At 37.8% G+C, this 17,238-nt stretch overlaps 1 protein-coding gene across 8 annotated transcripts in view; it reads left to right on the forward strand.

Annotated features, from left to right (window-relative positions):
* The window catches only part of PHF8 (PHD finger protein 8), a 105,868-nt gene that overhangs the window by 87,763 nt on the left and 867 nt on the right, over positions 1 to 17,238 (forward strand). For all 8 annotated transcript variants that reach the window (XM_088834139.1, XM_055438066.2, XM_055438067.2 and 5 more), the window contains 3 exons: positions 556 to 651; positions 11,751 to 11,860; positions 16,167 to 16,503. In XM_088834139.1, coding sequence (XP_088690265.1) covers positions 556 to 651; positions 11,751 to 11,860; positions 16,167 to 16,503 — 543 coding nt within the window. The remainder of the gene's footprint in view (positions 1 to 555; positions 652 to 11,750; positions 11,861 to 16,166; positions 16,504 to 17,238) is intronic.

The following is a 17,238-nucleotide window of genomic DNA, read 5'->3' on the forward strand; positions in this document are numbered from 1 at the left end:
GCATGAATGTGTGAACCACTTCTTTTTCCATTAATTTAAGAAACACTTACTGAGCAGCTACTCTGCATTGTGTTTGGCTCCCTTAGTTTAAAATCAGATAATACATATCCTTGCTCTCACAGTAAATTGTAGGTGGCAGATTTACTAATCATCTCTTAAATACTATGTAACAACTCCAATAGAGGTATACACAGGATACTATGGAGAGTTGAGGAGGCATCTGAAAGAGATTAAGAGAAGAGGGAAAGCTTATTTAGGAAGTGAATCTAAAGCTGAATTTTATAGGGTCATTAACTCATGAAGTTATTCATTAAATGATTGTTGGGCAAGTGAAATCAGAGTTAGATGATGCTGGGAGAAGAGCATTTGCAGTAAGGGTGCACAGAGTAGAAAGACATGAAAAGTATGTGACATATTCAGGAATTCCTACAGTTGAGTATGGATTAAGTAAAGGGTCCACTTGTAGGGGAGTGGGAGGAGCCCAAGTAGGTATCATTCTGTTGTCACTATTCTGGATGAGATCTCAGTTTACCCTGCTTTTCCCTCTCACTGCAGTTTACCCTTCCCTGGAGTCTGATGATGATGACCCGGCTTTGAAATCTCGACATAAGAAAAAGAAGAATTCAGATGATGCTCCATGGAGTCCTAAAGGTGATCCAGTATTCTGTCCTTAAACTCTGTGGGGGTGGTTGGGGGGGATAGTCTGGCGAGGTGGGACTTTTATAATATAGGAAGACACTCATTTGATGAGTGTCTGCTGTATGCCAGGTACCATGTTAGGTACTGGAACAAAAATGATCAATAAGACACAGGGTTCATGCACTCAGATCAGCAAAGCCAGAGGTAATGGAGCATGTTGTTTTTGATATTATATGGCTTGAGATGAAAGGAGGAAGACCTTGAACAGACTTCAGCAAGCAGTCAAAGGCTCCTGAGAACATTCAACTATCATCATCCAAGCCCTTTGGTAATAATATTGTTGACAAAGGAGGGAAATTCTGCTGACTGTTGAGTTCTGCAAGGCCCAAGACTCCTTAGATTGTCACCTGTACTGGCTGAGAGTCCACCTCTGAGGAAAGAAGGAAAAATGATTGTTGAGTTGAATATGGAATTTAGAGGGTAATAAAACAGTTTTGTTCATCTCACTAGTTGAGTGGTTTTTACAGTGGATGGTATGTCAGTTAGCCAAACCACTCAAAACTTAGTGTCTTACAACAATAGTTGATTGTTTCTCATGATTCTGTACATTGGTTGAACTATTGCTCTAGTTCTGGACCAGATTGCCTGGGGCTGGATGGTCAAAAGATCTCCCTCAGGTATCTGGGACCTAACTTTGGGTGGCTGGGTCCTTTTTCCATGGGGTCTTTCATCCACCAGGAGGAGGTCAGCCTAAGCTTTTTCACATGGTAGGAGGTTTCCAGGAGCAAGAGAGGATAAACCCAATGTGCGAGCACTTTGCAAACCTCTGCTGTGTTGTTTTCTATTGTCCTATTAGTCAAAGCAAGTTACATGGCCAAGCTTTGATTCCAAAAGTGGAGAAGTAGATTCTGTTTCTGCAGCGGAAGCTGCAGTGTCTTCCCTTGCATACAAGGACATGTGAACAAATTGAGAGTCATTATTGCAACAGTCTGCTATAGAGGATACTAGCATTGCAGTATCCCTGTGGTTTTCTAGGAAATAAAGGGCCTTCTGTCCCCACCCAGCCTTATTTGACCTTTCTGGTAGTTGCTTAGGATTGGGGGAGTGGGCAGGCAGGACAGTCCTGGGAAGTGTTCTCTTAGTGAGTCAGTCAGCAAATGTTTCTTTTTTTCTTTCTTCAGGCCTCTTTTATGATTTTATTTTCTCCTATACTTTCTGGCTTTTAGCATAACAGAAAATTTGGAATATACAGTAAATCGAGGAAAGGATAAAGAAATCACCCATGATTCTGCTACCCAGAAGTAGCTATATTTCCTTCTAGTCTTTTTTTAATGCGTTTTTCTTTTTGTGGTTGAAAGCATGGTCATATATCCTGTTTTAAAATTTTTTTGCCTTTTAGTCAAAATAATGTCTATATCTGGTAGCAAATAGTACAGAGGAGTTTAAGATGAAATGCAGTGGTCTCCCTCTGCTTTCCCTACTTCCAATCCCATGCCTGAGAGGCAACATTGTCATTTTCATTTTTCCATTAGTTGAGTCCAAAACCCAAGATAATAGGGTTTATACTACCATTTCTTGATTTATTATCTTAACCTCTGTTTCTCCTTCCATTGGCTTTTGTCAGTCTCTCTTGATTTGGAGAAGCAAATGATTCTCCCTTGATTACCTACTGTCTAAGATGTGTACATTAATGCTGCTATTCTTTTTTTCTTCCTCCAACCTTCTATAAGCTGTACATTTTTGTTTATATTGTCACGGTTGTTAACACTGTCTTGTAATTAATACTCCATGTTGACTAGAAGTTGAGTGTAAAAGTTGAAAACCAGTAAATATATCTGGCCTTTTAAATATTATATCATAAGCATATCCCTATGCCATTATTTATAAATAGTATTTTAATGGCCACAAAATATTCTATTCCATGAATATACCTAATTTACCTAACCTCTCTAATATGGGACATTTAGCCAATTGCCAAATTTTTGCAATTAGTGGTAACATTTGGAGTGAACATTTTTCTATGTAAGTGTGTCTCTATTTATATGCTTAGGATAGATTCCCATGAAACTCTTGAAGGGCCAAGTCAAAAGTCTCCCTCCCACCCCTGTTCCACAGCCTTCCAATTCCCCACCTGAAGTCAACTACTATTACCAGTTTCATGTGTATCCTTTTAGACATAGTTTATACATATACAAGTAAATGTGTGTATATATTTTCTTTCACCCCTTCACTCAATTGGAAGCATACTTTATATACTGTTATGTGCCTTTACTTTTCTCATTTAACAATTACATGTTGAAAATTGTTTACACTCCCACAAGTAATACATGAGTGTGCCTGTTTCCTTGTACTCTTGCCAATATAATTTGTTTTAAAAGCTCTTGATATGTATTACCAAATTGTTTTCCGGAAAGGTTTTACTGGTTTACACTCCCACCAGTCATGTGTGAGAGTATTTGTTTATGAATCCTCATAGGCATTGAGCATATAGCTAAGAATAGTCTTTGTCTATGAGTAATAGGAACCTCTCAGGCATCCTTAGTGAGTGCTTATCCTCTCCAGTGGAAGGTCTGAGTTGCAGTTAGGAAGAAGAGGAAGAGCAAAAGGAGAAAGGAATAGGCCTGGTGAGCATTCCTCCCCAAGGAGTTTTAAGTTCTACTTAAAAAAATCTCCTTGGCTGAAATTGTGTCATGGCCAATGTTATCTGCTAAAAAGGCCAGGAAATGTAGTTTTTAGTTAGATACCAATTAGCTAACTTGTTCCACAAAGTTTTATTTTTTATTAGTAAGCAAGAAAGGGAGAATGATACTGGGTTGAAAACAAACAGTCTCTATTATGGTATTTTTTTGACCTTTGGTGATTCACAAGCAAGCAATAGCATTTCACCGATTTAATTTGAATTTTTTAGACATTTCCTATATGTTTATATTAGCATTAGAATTTCTTCTTTTGTAAATTTTATGTCTGACTTTCCCATTTATTCATGTAGGTCTTCAAGATTTTCAGAGACCCTCTTTATATATAAAAAGAAGTAGTCAAATATATATATTTATCATACTTTTTCCTCATTCTTCATAAAAAATATGAATATTTCTATGTCAAAACGTGATCTTATCCATTGTTTCCCTTTTCAGAGAGCAGATAATTAATTAACACCACTGTATTTTTAATATAAATATGCATGCTGCTGCTGCTGCTAAGTCACTTCAGTCGTGTCTGACTCTGTGTGACCCCATAGATGGAAGCCCACCAGGCTCCCCTGTCCCTGGAATTCTCCAGGCAAGAACACTGGAGTGGGTTGCCATTTCCTTCTCCAATGTGTGAAAGTGAAAAGTGAAAATGAAGTCACTCAGTTGTGTCATATATGCATGTATATTTCTCTAAAGAGAAAGCCAATAACTTTTATCACATTTTCAAAGTAGATTCTTAACCCAGAAAAGATTGAGGCAGTCTACTAAAGATTTTCACATTAAAATCAAGAATAAGGCAAATATACCCATCATTACTGCTGTTATTTAGCACTGCTGTAGAAGTTCTAGACAGCATAATTAGGAATGAAGCAGAAATAAGAACTATAATTATTAGAAATTAAAAGACCAAATTATCATGATGTGAGGCACTGTAAGGGTGGCAGTCCTGATCATTGTATCTGTAGCAACTTGCAGAGTGCCTGGCACATGGGAGATAATAAGTATTTTACTAGTGAAAGAAATGATATGATTGTATAACTATAAAAATGTAAGGGAATCAGCTGAAAAACAACTAAGACTAATATGAGAATTTAATAAATTGGATAATCTCTGCATATAAGCCACATATCTAAGAATCAGGAATTGCCAGTATCAGTAATAACCATAATACACTGAGGGGGAGAAAAGATCCTATTGACAATAACAATTATATAAAATACCCAAGAATAATCTTAAGAAGATATGTGTGAGACTTATGTGAAGAAACTTCAAAACATTACTGAGAAACATATAAGAAGACCTGAATAAATAGAGTTATAGCATGCGTCTGATTATAAAGACTGATTTTTATAAAGGGTCATTTAATTAATATATATACTTAACACTATCCTAAATAAAAATCCTAATGGAATTTTGTGGGGAACTCATTCTAAAATTAATTTAAAAGAGTAAACAGATGATGAAAGGAAATTAGCCTTTTAAGATTTAAATATGCTATATTTCTATAATAAATTAAATGATTACAAGAATAGTGAATATTTTTTCCTTTGTGTTTAAAGAATTCTTGCTATGAAAAACTTCAAATATACACAAAATTAGAGAGGCTGGTATCATGAATACTCATATACTTATTACTGAGATTTAACAACTAATGTTTTACTATATTTGCTTCATCCTTTTTTTTTTAAGCATTTTACGGGAAATTTCAGACATCAGGACATTTCTGTTTCCTTGCTTACTTTATGTCTAACTGTTCTATCCATTAGAGAAAGTAGGGTATTGAAATCTCTAGCTGTTGTTGAATTATCTGTTTCTCCCTTCAATTCAGTTAGTTTTTGCCTTGTGTATTTTGGGCTTCTGCTGTTAAGTGCCTATGTGTTTATAGTTCTCATACCTTTTTGATCTCCTGACCCTTTTATCATTATAAAATGTCCTTTGTTTCTAGTAACAGTCTTTTTCTTAAGCAATTAAGTCTATTTTTTCTGATATTAGTATAGTTTTTAATCTGAAATGTGTTTCTTGGAGACAGCATATGGTAAGATTATGTTTTTTTATCCATTCTGCCAATCTGTGCCTTTTAACTGGGGAATTTAGTTCATTTGTACTGAGTGTAATAACTGACAAAGTAGGGTTCACATTGTCCATTTCTCTGTTTTCTCTATGTTTTATTTCTGTTTTGTTCCTCAATTCTTCATTTCTGCCTTCTTTTGTGTTTAAAAGCTACTTTCTAGTGTCCATTTTAATTTTTTCTTTTCTATATATGAGTTATTTTTTTAGTGATTATTCTAGGAATTAACATTAATATCTTAGTTTATACAGTTTGAATTCAGATTAACATCAACTTAATTTCAATGGTATATGAGATCTTTGCTTCTGTATATTAATAGTTCTATTCCTTTTAACCTTTATGTTATTACTGTCACAAATTAAATATAACATTTTTATAAATTGTGTGCCCATGAGCATAGTTATAATTATTGCTTTATGCAACAGTCTTTAATTAGGAGGAAAAAATGAGATACAACAAAAATATGTTTATACTTCCTTTTATATTTACGTATATAATTACCTTTACCTAGTGCATTTTATTCATATGGATTTGACTTACTGTATAGTGTCCTTTCATTTTAAGCTGAAGAGCTCTCTTTAGTATTTCTTATAGGGCAGGCCTACTAGCAATGAACTCTCTGGGATTTTTATTTTGCCATGTTTTAAGAGTGATCATTTATTGTTATTATTGGCCACACTGTATGGCATGCAAAACTTCCTCAACCAGGGATTGAACTTGCACCCCCTACTTTGGAAGTGTGGAGTCTTTAGCCACTGGACCACCAGAGAAGTCCTATATTTGTTTATTTGGGAATATTCTGATTTCTCCTTTTCTGAAGGATAATTCTGCTAGATTTAGATTTCTTGGTTGACAGTGATTTTCTTTGAGCACTTTCATTATGTGATCCTACTGGTTTTTATCTAACTCCATGGCTTCTGATGATCAATATACTGTAAGTCTTTCATGAGTCACTTCTCTTTTGCTGATTTCAAGATCCTCTGTCTTTGGTTATGATATATAAACTCTTTGAGTTTATCTGTCATGAAGTTTGTTGAACTTCTTGGATATGTAGGTTAGTTTTTATAATCAAATTTGGGAACATTTCAGCCATTATTTCTTCAAATAGTCTTTTCACTCCTTTTTTCCTCTCCTTTGAGGCTCCCATATGCGTATGTTGATAAATTTGATCACATGCCACAGAGCCCTTTGTCTCTGCTCATTTTCCTCATTCTTTTTTCTTTGTGCTCATTAGACTGGGTAATCTCAAGTGACCTCTCTTTAAGATCACTGAATCTTCCTTCTGCCTTACTCAAATCTGTTGTTGAAACCTTCTAGTGAGATTTTCATTTCAGTTACTTTTCAACTCTAAAATATCCATTTGCTTCCTATTTATGGTTTGTCCGTTTATTGGTATGCTTTATTTGGTGAAACATCATTCTCATATTCTCCTTTAGTTCTTTAGACATGATTTCCTTTACCTCTTTGAATATGTTTGAAATATGTGGTATAAAGTCCTTGTCTAGTAGGTCCAACTTTGTTTAGAAAGTCATGGAGAGTTTTCTTTGTTTGTTTGTTAATTTTTCCCTGTGTGTTGCTACCCTTTCTTGTTTCTTTGCATATCTTCTAAATATTTTTGAAAACTAAACATTTAAGTTAATGTGGCAACAACTCTGGAAATCAGATACTCCCCACTTCAATCCCCAGGGTTTGTTTTGTTGCTACTTGTTATTTATTTATGGAATTTATTCAGAAAAATCACAAAAGTAGAAGTTTCTACTCAGTTTAGTGGTCAGCTGATAATTGGATGGTGATTTCCTTAAATGTCTAGAACCAATAAATCTTCCAAGGCTTGACAAGGGGCTCTGTGTGCATGTTGGGACATACCTTCAGCACTCAGGCAAACAACTTAAAATTCTGCCTTAGCCTTCACTTCCTGCTTTGCAGAGCCTCAGAGTCAGCCACTTGTGAGTACTTAGTATTTCTCAAGTCTTTCCAGATTATGCTCACAGCCCCTCTGCATGCAGAAGTGAAATTTTGGAAGCGCTTAACAGCCATTTTTGCTGATGTCATTCCATCATGACATACTAAATATCAGTGGTTTAGTATTCATCTCTATGAAAATTACTTTTTCTTCTATAATCATAGTACTATTATTTGACACCTGAGTAAAGTAATTTTTATTTCCTAATATCATTTAATACCAAATACTTATTCAAATTTCTCCCAATTATATAAAAAATATCTTATATAATTTGCTTATTTAACCCAGGATCTGTTCAAGAACTATACATTTCATTTGTTTTTTATAACCACTTAATCTTATTCATTATTTAAAATTTTATGAGAATTTTCAAACATGTAAATTTAAGAGAGAACATAAACACCCATATTCTCAATACTTTGATCCTACAGTTGTAATATTTTGCCATATTTGCTTCATTATCGATATCTATCTGTCTATATGTGCAGCCACTGTAACATAGTATCTTACCCCTTAGTTCTTCAGTATCTCCTAAGTATAAGAATGCCCTCCTGCATAACCACACTACCTTTGTTATACTTAATAGTTAATAATTCCCTAAGATCTTTTAATATCCCAGTCCATGATCAGATTTCTTCAACTATCCCTACAAAATATCTTTTATAGTTTTCCCAAAAAAATCCAGGTCTGGTCAGGAGGTTAATTTTTTTTTTTTCAGATTAAAAAACTTGCTCGTGTTAACAGGTCAGGAATTTGGAAAGGACACAAGGGGGACAGCTTATGTCTATTCTGTGATGTCTGGGACCTCAGCTGGAATAATTTGAAGACTGGATGATCAAGAGTTTGGATCATCTGAAGTTTCATTAACTCATGTCTGGTGCCTGGGCTGGGAAGACTCAAAGGCTAGAAGTACCAAGCAGAGTGTCATTATGTGACCTCTGCATGTGATGGTTAATAGCTTCCTCACTGCCTGATGGCCTCAAGGCAATCAGACTTCTTATGTGGCTGCTTAGGGCTCAAGTGTGAGTGTTCCAAGAAGCAACATAGAAACTAAAGTTGCTTTTTCTGACATAGTCTCGGAAGTCATGCAGTGTCACTTCTATCGCATTCTATAGGCTACAAATGAGTCTGCTCAGGTTCAATGTGAGGAAACATAGACCCACCCCCACCACCTATTAATAGGAAAAATGTCAAAGAATTTGGGGTCTTGTTTTAAAACCACCACACATACAAAGCTATGTTGTTGTTTAGTTGCTAAGCTGTGTCCTGCTCTTTTGTAACACCATGGACTCCTCTAGGCTTCTCTGTCAATGGAATTTTCCAGGCAAGAATATTGGAGTAGGTTGCCATTTCCTTCTCCAGGGATCTTCCTGATCCGAGAATCGAACCTGCATCTCCTATATTGCAGATGGGTTCTTTACCACTAAGCCACCAGGGAATCTCTACAAAACTCTAGAGGACACTATAAAATACACCCAAGAATCCATGACTGAAAATTGTGCAGTAACATTTTTGCTAGGTTGGCTCCAGATCATTTTTAAAATAAATAAAACATCACCTTTAATGAAAAGACTTCACCCTCCTGAATTGCCTGTTCTCGAATTGGCATACTGCTTATACAGAAAGTCTCCTTTATAGTAATAATAGGTAACCAACCAAGGAATCTTTAAATATAGATCCAGTAGTACCACCACTTCTTTTTTTCCTATGACATTTTTTTCATTAATTAGAAAAGTGAAATCCCATACACCCACCACTGAGAATCAAGTTATAAAAATTTTACCATATTTGACTCATCTATAACTTTCTTTTTTAAAAACTGTCTAAAGCAAATCCCAGATAGTGTCACTCCCTCCCTCTCCACTCCACCACATCCTTCAGTATGCATCTCTAAAGTATACATTTTCTCACATAACCACTGTCCTGTCATCATATGTAACAATATAATAATTTGATAATTTGCCTCAATGTTACCTAATACTAACTCTGTAATCAAATTTCCTTAACTGTCTAACAAAAAAGCACTTTCATAGTGGGTTTGTTTAAATCAGAATCTAAACAGGGTCCATATGGCATTTGGCTGTCTTGGTTTTTAAATCTCTCTTAATGGAGAGAAATCCCTTCCTTTCTCATTTGATGCTGTTGAATTGTACAAAAACTAGTATAATGTCCTGTAGCACATCCCACCTACTAGATTTGTTTGCTTCCTTGTGACATTGTATCTTTAAAGAAACCAAGCCAGTTATCTTGTAAGATGATTGTTTGCCCTCAGTGTCATTTAATTTTTTAAAAATCTCTGTGTTTCTTGAAAACTGGAAGTAATATGAACTGCTTACTTGATGTCAGGCCTTTGGCAAAACTACTTCCTGGGTGATGCTGTAAATTTCCTATTGCATTACATTAGGAGGTGCATGAAGTTTGCCATCTTGCTGTTAGTGACAGTAAGAGGTGAACTCCTGATCTCACCATTGTAAAATTCTTTTTTTTTTCTTTTGAGACTAGCAAGTAATCTGTAAGATAATACTTTGGTACTATCTGAATATCCAGTTCCCAAAAATCAGTTAATTCATTAGGGCTTGCAAACCTGTGGTTTTCTTTCTTTTTTAAAAAAAAATATTTTAATTCGGGGAAATTGCTTTTCAACGTGTGTTGGTTTCCACCATACAATAACACAAATCAGCCATAATTATACATATATCCCCTCCCTCAGGAGCCTCCCTCCCCTCCCTCCATCCCACCCCTTTAGGTCATCATCACAGAGCACCAGACTGGGCTCCCTGTTTTATGTAGCAACTTCTTAGTAGCTATCTGCTTTACACATGGTAGTATATATATATATATATATATATATATATATGACTGAAGCGACTTAGCAGCAGCAGCAGCAGCATATATATGTCAACACTGCTTTCTCCATTCACCCCCCTCTCTCCTTCCCCTGCTGTAGCCACAAGTCCATTCTCTATATCTGAGTCTCTATTCTTCCCCTGCAAATAGTTTCCTCAGTACCATTTTTATAGATTCCATATATATGTGTTAATATGTGATATTTGTTTTTCTCTTTCTGACTTACTTCAATCTGTATAATAGGCTCTAGGTTCATCCACCTCACGGGAACTGACTAAAATTCATTCTTTTCTATGGCTGAGTAGTATTCCATTATATACATATGTGCCACAGTTTCTTTATTCATTCATTTGTTGACAAACATCTAGGTTGCTTTCATGTCCTAGCTATTGTAAATAGTGCTGCTATGAACATTGAGGTCATGTGTCTTTTTCAGTTATGGTTTTCTCCGGGTATATGCCCAGTAGTGGAATTGCTGTGTTATATGGTAGTTCTATTCCTAGTTTTTTTAAGGTATCTCCATACTGTTCTCCATAGTGGCTGTATCAATTTACATTCCCACCTACAGTGCAAGAGGGTTCCTTTTTCTCCACATCCTCTCCAGCATCTATTGTTTGTAGATTTTTTGATGATAGCCGTTCTGACTGGTATGAAATGATACTTCCTTGTAGTTTTGCTTTGCCTTTCTCTAATAATTAGTGATGTTGAACATCTTTTCATGTATTTATTGGCCATCAGTATGTGTTTGGAGAAATTTCAAACCTGTGATTTTCCAATTTTGTTATTCCTTCTACATTTATTAGCTGCCGTCTTCTGTAAAGAGCTTTCCTTCATCATCTGGGGCTGTTTGGTTATCCTGAAATACAATTCCTATATAAAATGTGGGATGAATAACTATTTTTTCATTCAAGATTGTTAAGACATTATAAAAAAGGTTTTACATGAAGATGATCTTCTTCAGGAATTCATAGCCTGGTTATTAGACAAAATAGCACACATTAACATTAGGGAATGAGACAGGATGGTATTAAGTGACTTGGACATAAGTTCAAAGGAGGGAGGGGTCAGTGTGAGCCAAAGAAGGCCTAGATGTTTTGCACAGAAGATTGATTTTGGCTTGCCTTTGAATAATGGGCAGGTTTTAAAGAGGTGGACAAAAAGGAAGTGGGTACTCCAGGCAGTGTGGATGGTGGGGATGAGGGCACAGGGGAAGAGGATGAGCTGTATGTGTTCTGGAGGTATATATAATAAGGAAACCATTCTGTCTGTAGAAGCTGAGGATATAGGAGTGGAAATAATAGGTAGGGAGCAGAACATGGACAACTTTACACGCCAGTTCAGGGAAATTAACTTTTATCTTTTAATCAGTGTGTGTTTTGTGTACTTTGGGCATTTGTGAATTCGCTTTTTACCCATTGGGAAGCCAAATCTGGCTTTGTAAAAAGCTAGACGGAGGAAAACTAAGGATGCACCTTTTGGGGGCTCAGGGGTCAGGAATATGATTGGCATTCATATAAATGTCTTCATCCTGTTCTCTCTGCAGCCCGTGTGACTCCAACTTTACCGAAGCAGGACCGTCCTGTGCGTGAGGGGACCCGGGTAGCTTCCATTGAGACAGGCTTGGCTGCAGCAGCTGCAAAGTTGGCCCAGCAGGTAGGTACTGACACTTAGGCAATGGCACTGCCACTGATTGCAGTTTGACTTAGAGTCTCAAAACTCAGACCTTCAGGCTGATAGGATCCCACTGTTCTCATTGGGAAGTGGGTAACTTGTGATCTTTATCCGTGGCAATATTCCATCTCTCTCCTATATCCTGCTGCTGCTGCTGCTGCTAAGTCACTTCAGTCGTGTCCTACTCTGTGCGACCCCATAGACGGCAGCCCACCAGGCTCCCCCGTCCCTGGGATTCTCCAGGCAAGAACACTAGAGTGGGTTGCCATTTCCTTCTCCAATGCGTGAAAGTGAAAAGTGAAAGTGAAGTTGCTCAGTCGTGTCCGACTCTTAGCAACCCCATGGACTGCAGCCTACCAGGCTCCTCCGTCCATGGGATTTTCCAGGCAAGAGTACTGGAGTGGGGTGCCATCGCCTTCTCTGCTCCTATATCCTACATATCCCAAATGACATAGCTACTTCCACAGGTCATGCAGTTGACATGATTTAGGGTGAAAGAAAATAAGGGGCCAGAGAAAAGCCCTTGCATATATCACTTGGGTGTGTAAAAACCTTTCATATGGGAAGGACCAGGTGTCCTTGGGTGAGAGCATTTGACTTCAGATGAAGCTCTGAGGAGATGACTCAGTTGAGTATACTCAATTTTTCAGTCTCCCATTAGTATGGGAATTTGTTTTTTGTTTTCCGGAAACAGGCTTTTCTTCTCCTCTATACCAGATCCTATTGCCTTGATCTTCACCCTCTGCTTCCCAAGAAAGCTTCACCCACCAAGTTTTGCCCTAGAATCAAGTTGACTTCCTAGCGTGACTCCCAGGTGGAGCACATTTAAGAACTTTGAAAACTCTTAAATGTGCTCCACCTGGGAGCAGTTGAAGGTGCGTTTTATGGTTCTCTCCTTATCAACATCCCGTTATATCCCACATCCTATAGCTTAGAGCATTTATTCACCATCAGCTTTATGTTAGGTGCTTCAATGTACAATGTTTCATGTAATCTATCCAACAGCCCTGTTCAATAGGTGATATTTTCATCATTTTACAGGTGAAGAAAATGAGGCTCTATTTAAGTGACTAGTCCAGGATAATACAGCCAGTAAATGGAGGAGACAAGATTCAAACTCATATCCTCTAACTTCAAATTTCATGTTACCTGCTATTTAAATAAAATGAAATAATTAAATGTCTATATGACTCAGTAATTACATCCTATTTAAATTAAATTTTAATAGAATGACATTTTTAGTATGATGTTCTGTGAAGTTCTAGAGTTACTTAGAAATGTCTTGGAGACTTTTGATGGGAACCAGTAGAGACCAACCAGGCCAACTGGCCATTCTTTGTCCAGAATTTCTCTCTATTATGTGTACCATGTAAGATGTAATTTGAAAAAAAAAAAAGAGAGAGATTCGACTGCTTTATTTTTTTTTCATAAAGAAAATATTTGAATCCCTTTGCTTAATTACCAAGTTCTTTTTATGAACTAGAGCTTTGTATTTTGCTTAAACCAATTCAAATAACTGATTAGTAAATATTATAGATGAGGTATCATGCATCTATGGTAAACCACTTACCATATTTTCTCATCATAAAAAATAATGATACTGTGTCCTTCATTAATTCTATACTATGTCCTTCATTAATTCTTTGACTGCTTTAAATAAACAAATTAATTAAAGTTATAAAAGCTACTCTTAGTCCCTTCTGAGGAGCTCACTTCTGGTTGAGTTCATCAGGGATGACCTCAAAGAAGAGGTTCTGAATTTGGGAAGGGTTTTGCAGGCTAAACTTTTGGAGGGGATAGGAAGGCATTCCAGGATAAGGGAATTCCTTGGTATAGCACACAAGGCCCTCTTGATTTGCTCTCTGTTTACCTCTCCTCCCTGACCTTGTATCAGCCCTTCTTGTGTGCCATTTATAACAGTCATACTGTTGCCTTACGGTATTTAAATTCATTCTGTGTATCAGATTGTCTCAGGCCTCTGTGCCTTTGCACAAACTGCTCCCTCTGCACATTGGGAATCATGCCCTCTTAGATGCCTTTACCTAACACCCCTTCACACCATCCACCACCAGTTTATTTCAGTGGCCTTCTGTGCTTCCATAGCATTGTCTCATGGTACTTATAGTGTGTACTTTTCTGTGTTTCTTATTAAACTGTAAGGACCTCAAGGGTGGGGACATGTCTACTTTAACTTGGTGTCCCTACTATGTTAAGCATGTGTTTAGTCATTGTTGATTGAATGAATGAATGAATGGATGAACAGATCTTTCTGGATTATAGACTTCTTGTTGGGGAATGGAATAAGATAGAGTTTAAAAAAATGCATTCTGGAACCAACTGCATGAGTTCAAATCTTCACCCTTTCACTTAAGCAAGTAACTTAATTTCTCTGTGCCTTGGTTTCCTCATAGACTCTATCTGAGGATTAGATGAGGTAATATGTGTAAAAGCTCTGAGAACAGCACTTGCCACAGAGTAAGTACTATAGCCACATTAACTTTTCATCATTATCATTACGGGTTAGCTAGGTATAAGTGGCCAGACTGTGGAAGACCATGAATGTGAGGCCAGGGAGTTTGTACTTGGGTAATGGCCTTTTGAACAAAGGAATTGATCAGGTAAAACTGGCCCGGTCATAAGATAGATTAGTCTTCTGTTGGGGGAATCTGAATGAAATATATGAGAAGGAGATTAGCAACAAAGGTAGAAAAATTTAAGTGACCTAGGTGTGAAGAGATAATTTCTGGATTCAGGTGAGAAAAATGGAGTCAGAAACAGAGTTCTTGGTATCGATGGAGTAGCAAGCACTTTGGCTGAGGAAAGAGACTCTGAAGACAGATGGTTCCCAATTTGGGATTATGTGACACAACTCTTTATTCATCCCTCCCATTATTGTTCCTGTATGTGTGTATGTTAGTTGCTCAGTCATGTCTGACTCTTTGCAACCCCATGGGCTATAGCCCACCAGGCTCCTCTGTCTGTGGAGTTCTCTAGGCAAGAGAACTGGAAAATAACTTAATCTTTCTGTGCCAGTTTCTTCTCATAAAATTGAAATTATAATTCTTCTTTCTCATGTTTCATATGAGTATTAAATGAGTTAAATTATAGAACAGTGCTTGGCATGTATTACTAATATTATTATTCTTGTCCCCTAGAAATTCCTATGGTAGCCACAACCTGTCAGATCTTGCAAAGGCAGGAATAGGCCCGTGTTGCCAAGGGAAGGCAAAGAAATGTAATCACTGAGTTGGTCTGTGTGGCTGTGTAGCATTTCAGAAGGTGAAGTCGTTCACATGCTCCCAGCACCACTTTTCTGGGTTCTCAGGGGTCCAGGTACTCATTATAAAGGTACTCACTACACAGTGGATAGTATATCCATAGAGGGATGGATGGGTGAAACCCAATATATTGCAAGAAGTGACACAACTCCTTATTCATCCCTTCCATCCAAAATTGAGATTTTAAGATCTAGTAACCAAAGGACTGTCCTTTTAAAAAGACCAGAAAGAAGATGTAAGAGATGAAGATAAAATAATAGTTTACCATGTACTGAGTACCTATTATTTGCTATGTGTTTTTATATTATTTGATGTTTCCAACAACCCTGAAAAACAGCTGTTGTTTTGCTCATTTTATAGATGAGGCAATTGAATTTCAGAAAGGTTAGTAGCTTGATCAAGGTCATCCAAATTAGGGAGCACAGGTATAGATTTAAACCCAAATTTATCTCATTCCAAAGCTGCTGCTCTTTCACTTGCAGATGTTCCATTTTGAGAAGTGTGCAGGGTAGGTATTCTAATATACCTAGTTGAAACCTGAACCCAACAACTCTTCAGCTGTGAGGCTTTGGGCTCAAGTTACTTAATATCCCTGTACCTCAGTTTTCTTATGTGTAAACTGAGGGATTTACCTTCTCAGGGCTGTTCTAAGGATTATATGAGGTCAAACATTCAAAGTGCCTCAGCTACTAGCATAAATTTAGCCATTATTATTAGGCATGTTCTTGGTCCACCTCATAAATGGCAATGCTAGGACTGAAACCCAAGTTTCTGAACTCATTTACCCTTCTGTTGCCATTGTGCTAATTAGTAGCAGTGATGAATGAAGAATGGATGGTACTAAAGGACCTGCGGTATTGGAAGGCCTATGTGTTGTATGTACATACATCCAAGCTAAGCAGGGTAGTTGGGGGGAACCATACTGACCACCGTCTAGTTTCCTTCCTGGGGAATTTTATTCTCTTTTATTCACTCCTAAATTCTCCCCTCTTACTTGGCTTGTGTTTTAGGAGCTACAGAAGGCCCAAAAGAAGAAATATATCAAGAAGAAGCCTTTGTTGAAGGAGGTAGAACAGCCTCGCCCTCAAGAGCCCAATCTCAGCTTGGCAGTACCAGCCCCAACTCTGGCTGCTACACCCCAGCTTCTCACCTCCTCATTGCCCCTGCCTCCTCCTGAGCCTAAACAAGAAGCACTCTCAGGAAGTCTTGCTGACCATGAGTATACTGCTCGTCCCAATGCCTTTGGCATGGCCCAAGCAAACCGCAGTACCACACCCATGGCCCCAGGTGTCTTCCTGACCCAGCGGCGCCCTTCAGTTGGCTCCCAGAGCAGTCAAGCAGGACAAGGTATGACTGCCACATGGTTGTAGAACTGAGAAAGATCTTAGGATCACCGGATTCAAACCCTAAGCACTCTGGTAAATTAAAACATCCAGGAGGGACACTGATGAGCAACCTAAGATGCTTGGATTTGACCTCATAGTTCATGAAGAGACATTGGTGTTAAGCAGAGATTAACTCAGATATGAGTTTGGAAAGATCTTTCTGGTGGGTCAAAGTGGAGGGTGAGCTGAAGGTGGGAAGTCTAGGAAGGAGATGCATACACAAGTCCAAGCTGTAGTGAAGAGAGGCTAGGGCTCTGGCAGAGGAAATGAAGGAGGGGATAAATTGAACAAATATGGAAGAGTTCACATGGGACGAAGGAGGTGGTTTGATGTGGGGAAAAAGGATGAGGAGGGTTCAAGCCCTCCTTTTCCTCACTTTGGCTCTGAGAGTACACAGCTCAAGAGTGATGAGATTGGTGTGGCATTGGGGTGATGAGGATAGGGATTTCTAATGAAGCAAGGCCCTGGGAGTGGCAACTTCAGGGACACTGAGCTATAATCACTAACCAGGCACTTGTTCAATCCTAATGGGCAGGATAAGAGGATGGGGAGGCACAGTCACCTCCTTGCAGAATTTAGGAAGGAAAATGATTGGGACTAAAGAAATCAGTGGGGAAAAAGAATCAGACAGAGTAACCAGAAAGTCTGTAGCCACTGCGGGAGGTCATAGAAGGAAGAGCCAAAGCATGTGGTATTG

Source organism: Moschus berezovskii, chromosome X (genome assembly GCF_049115385.1).
Source record: "Moschus berezovskii isolate FMDL1 chromosome X, NW_MosBer_1.0, whole genome shotgun sequence".
In the NCBI taxonomy this organism is placed as follows: Eukaryota; Metazoa; Chordata; class Mammalia; order Artiodactyla; family Moschidae; genus Moschus; species Moschus berezovskii.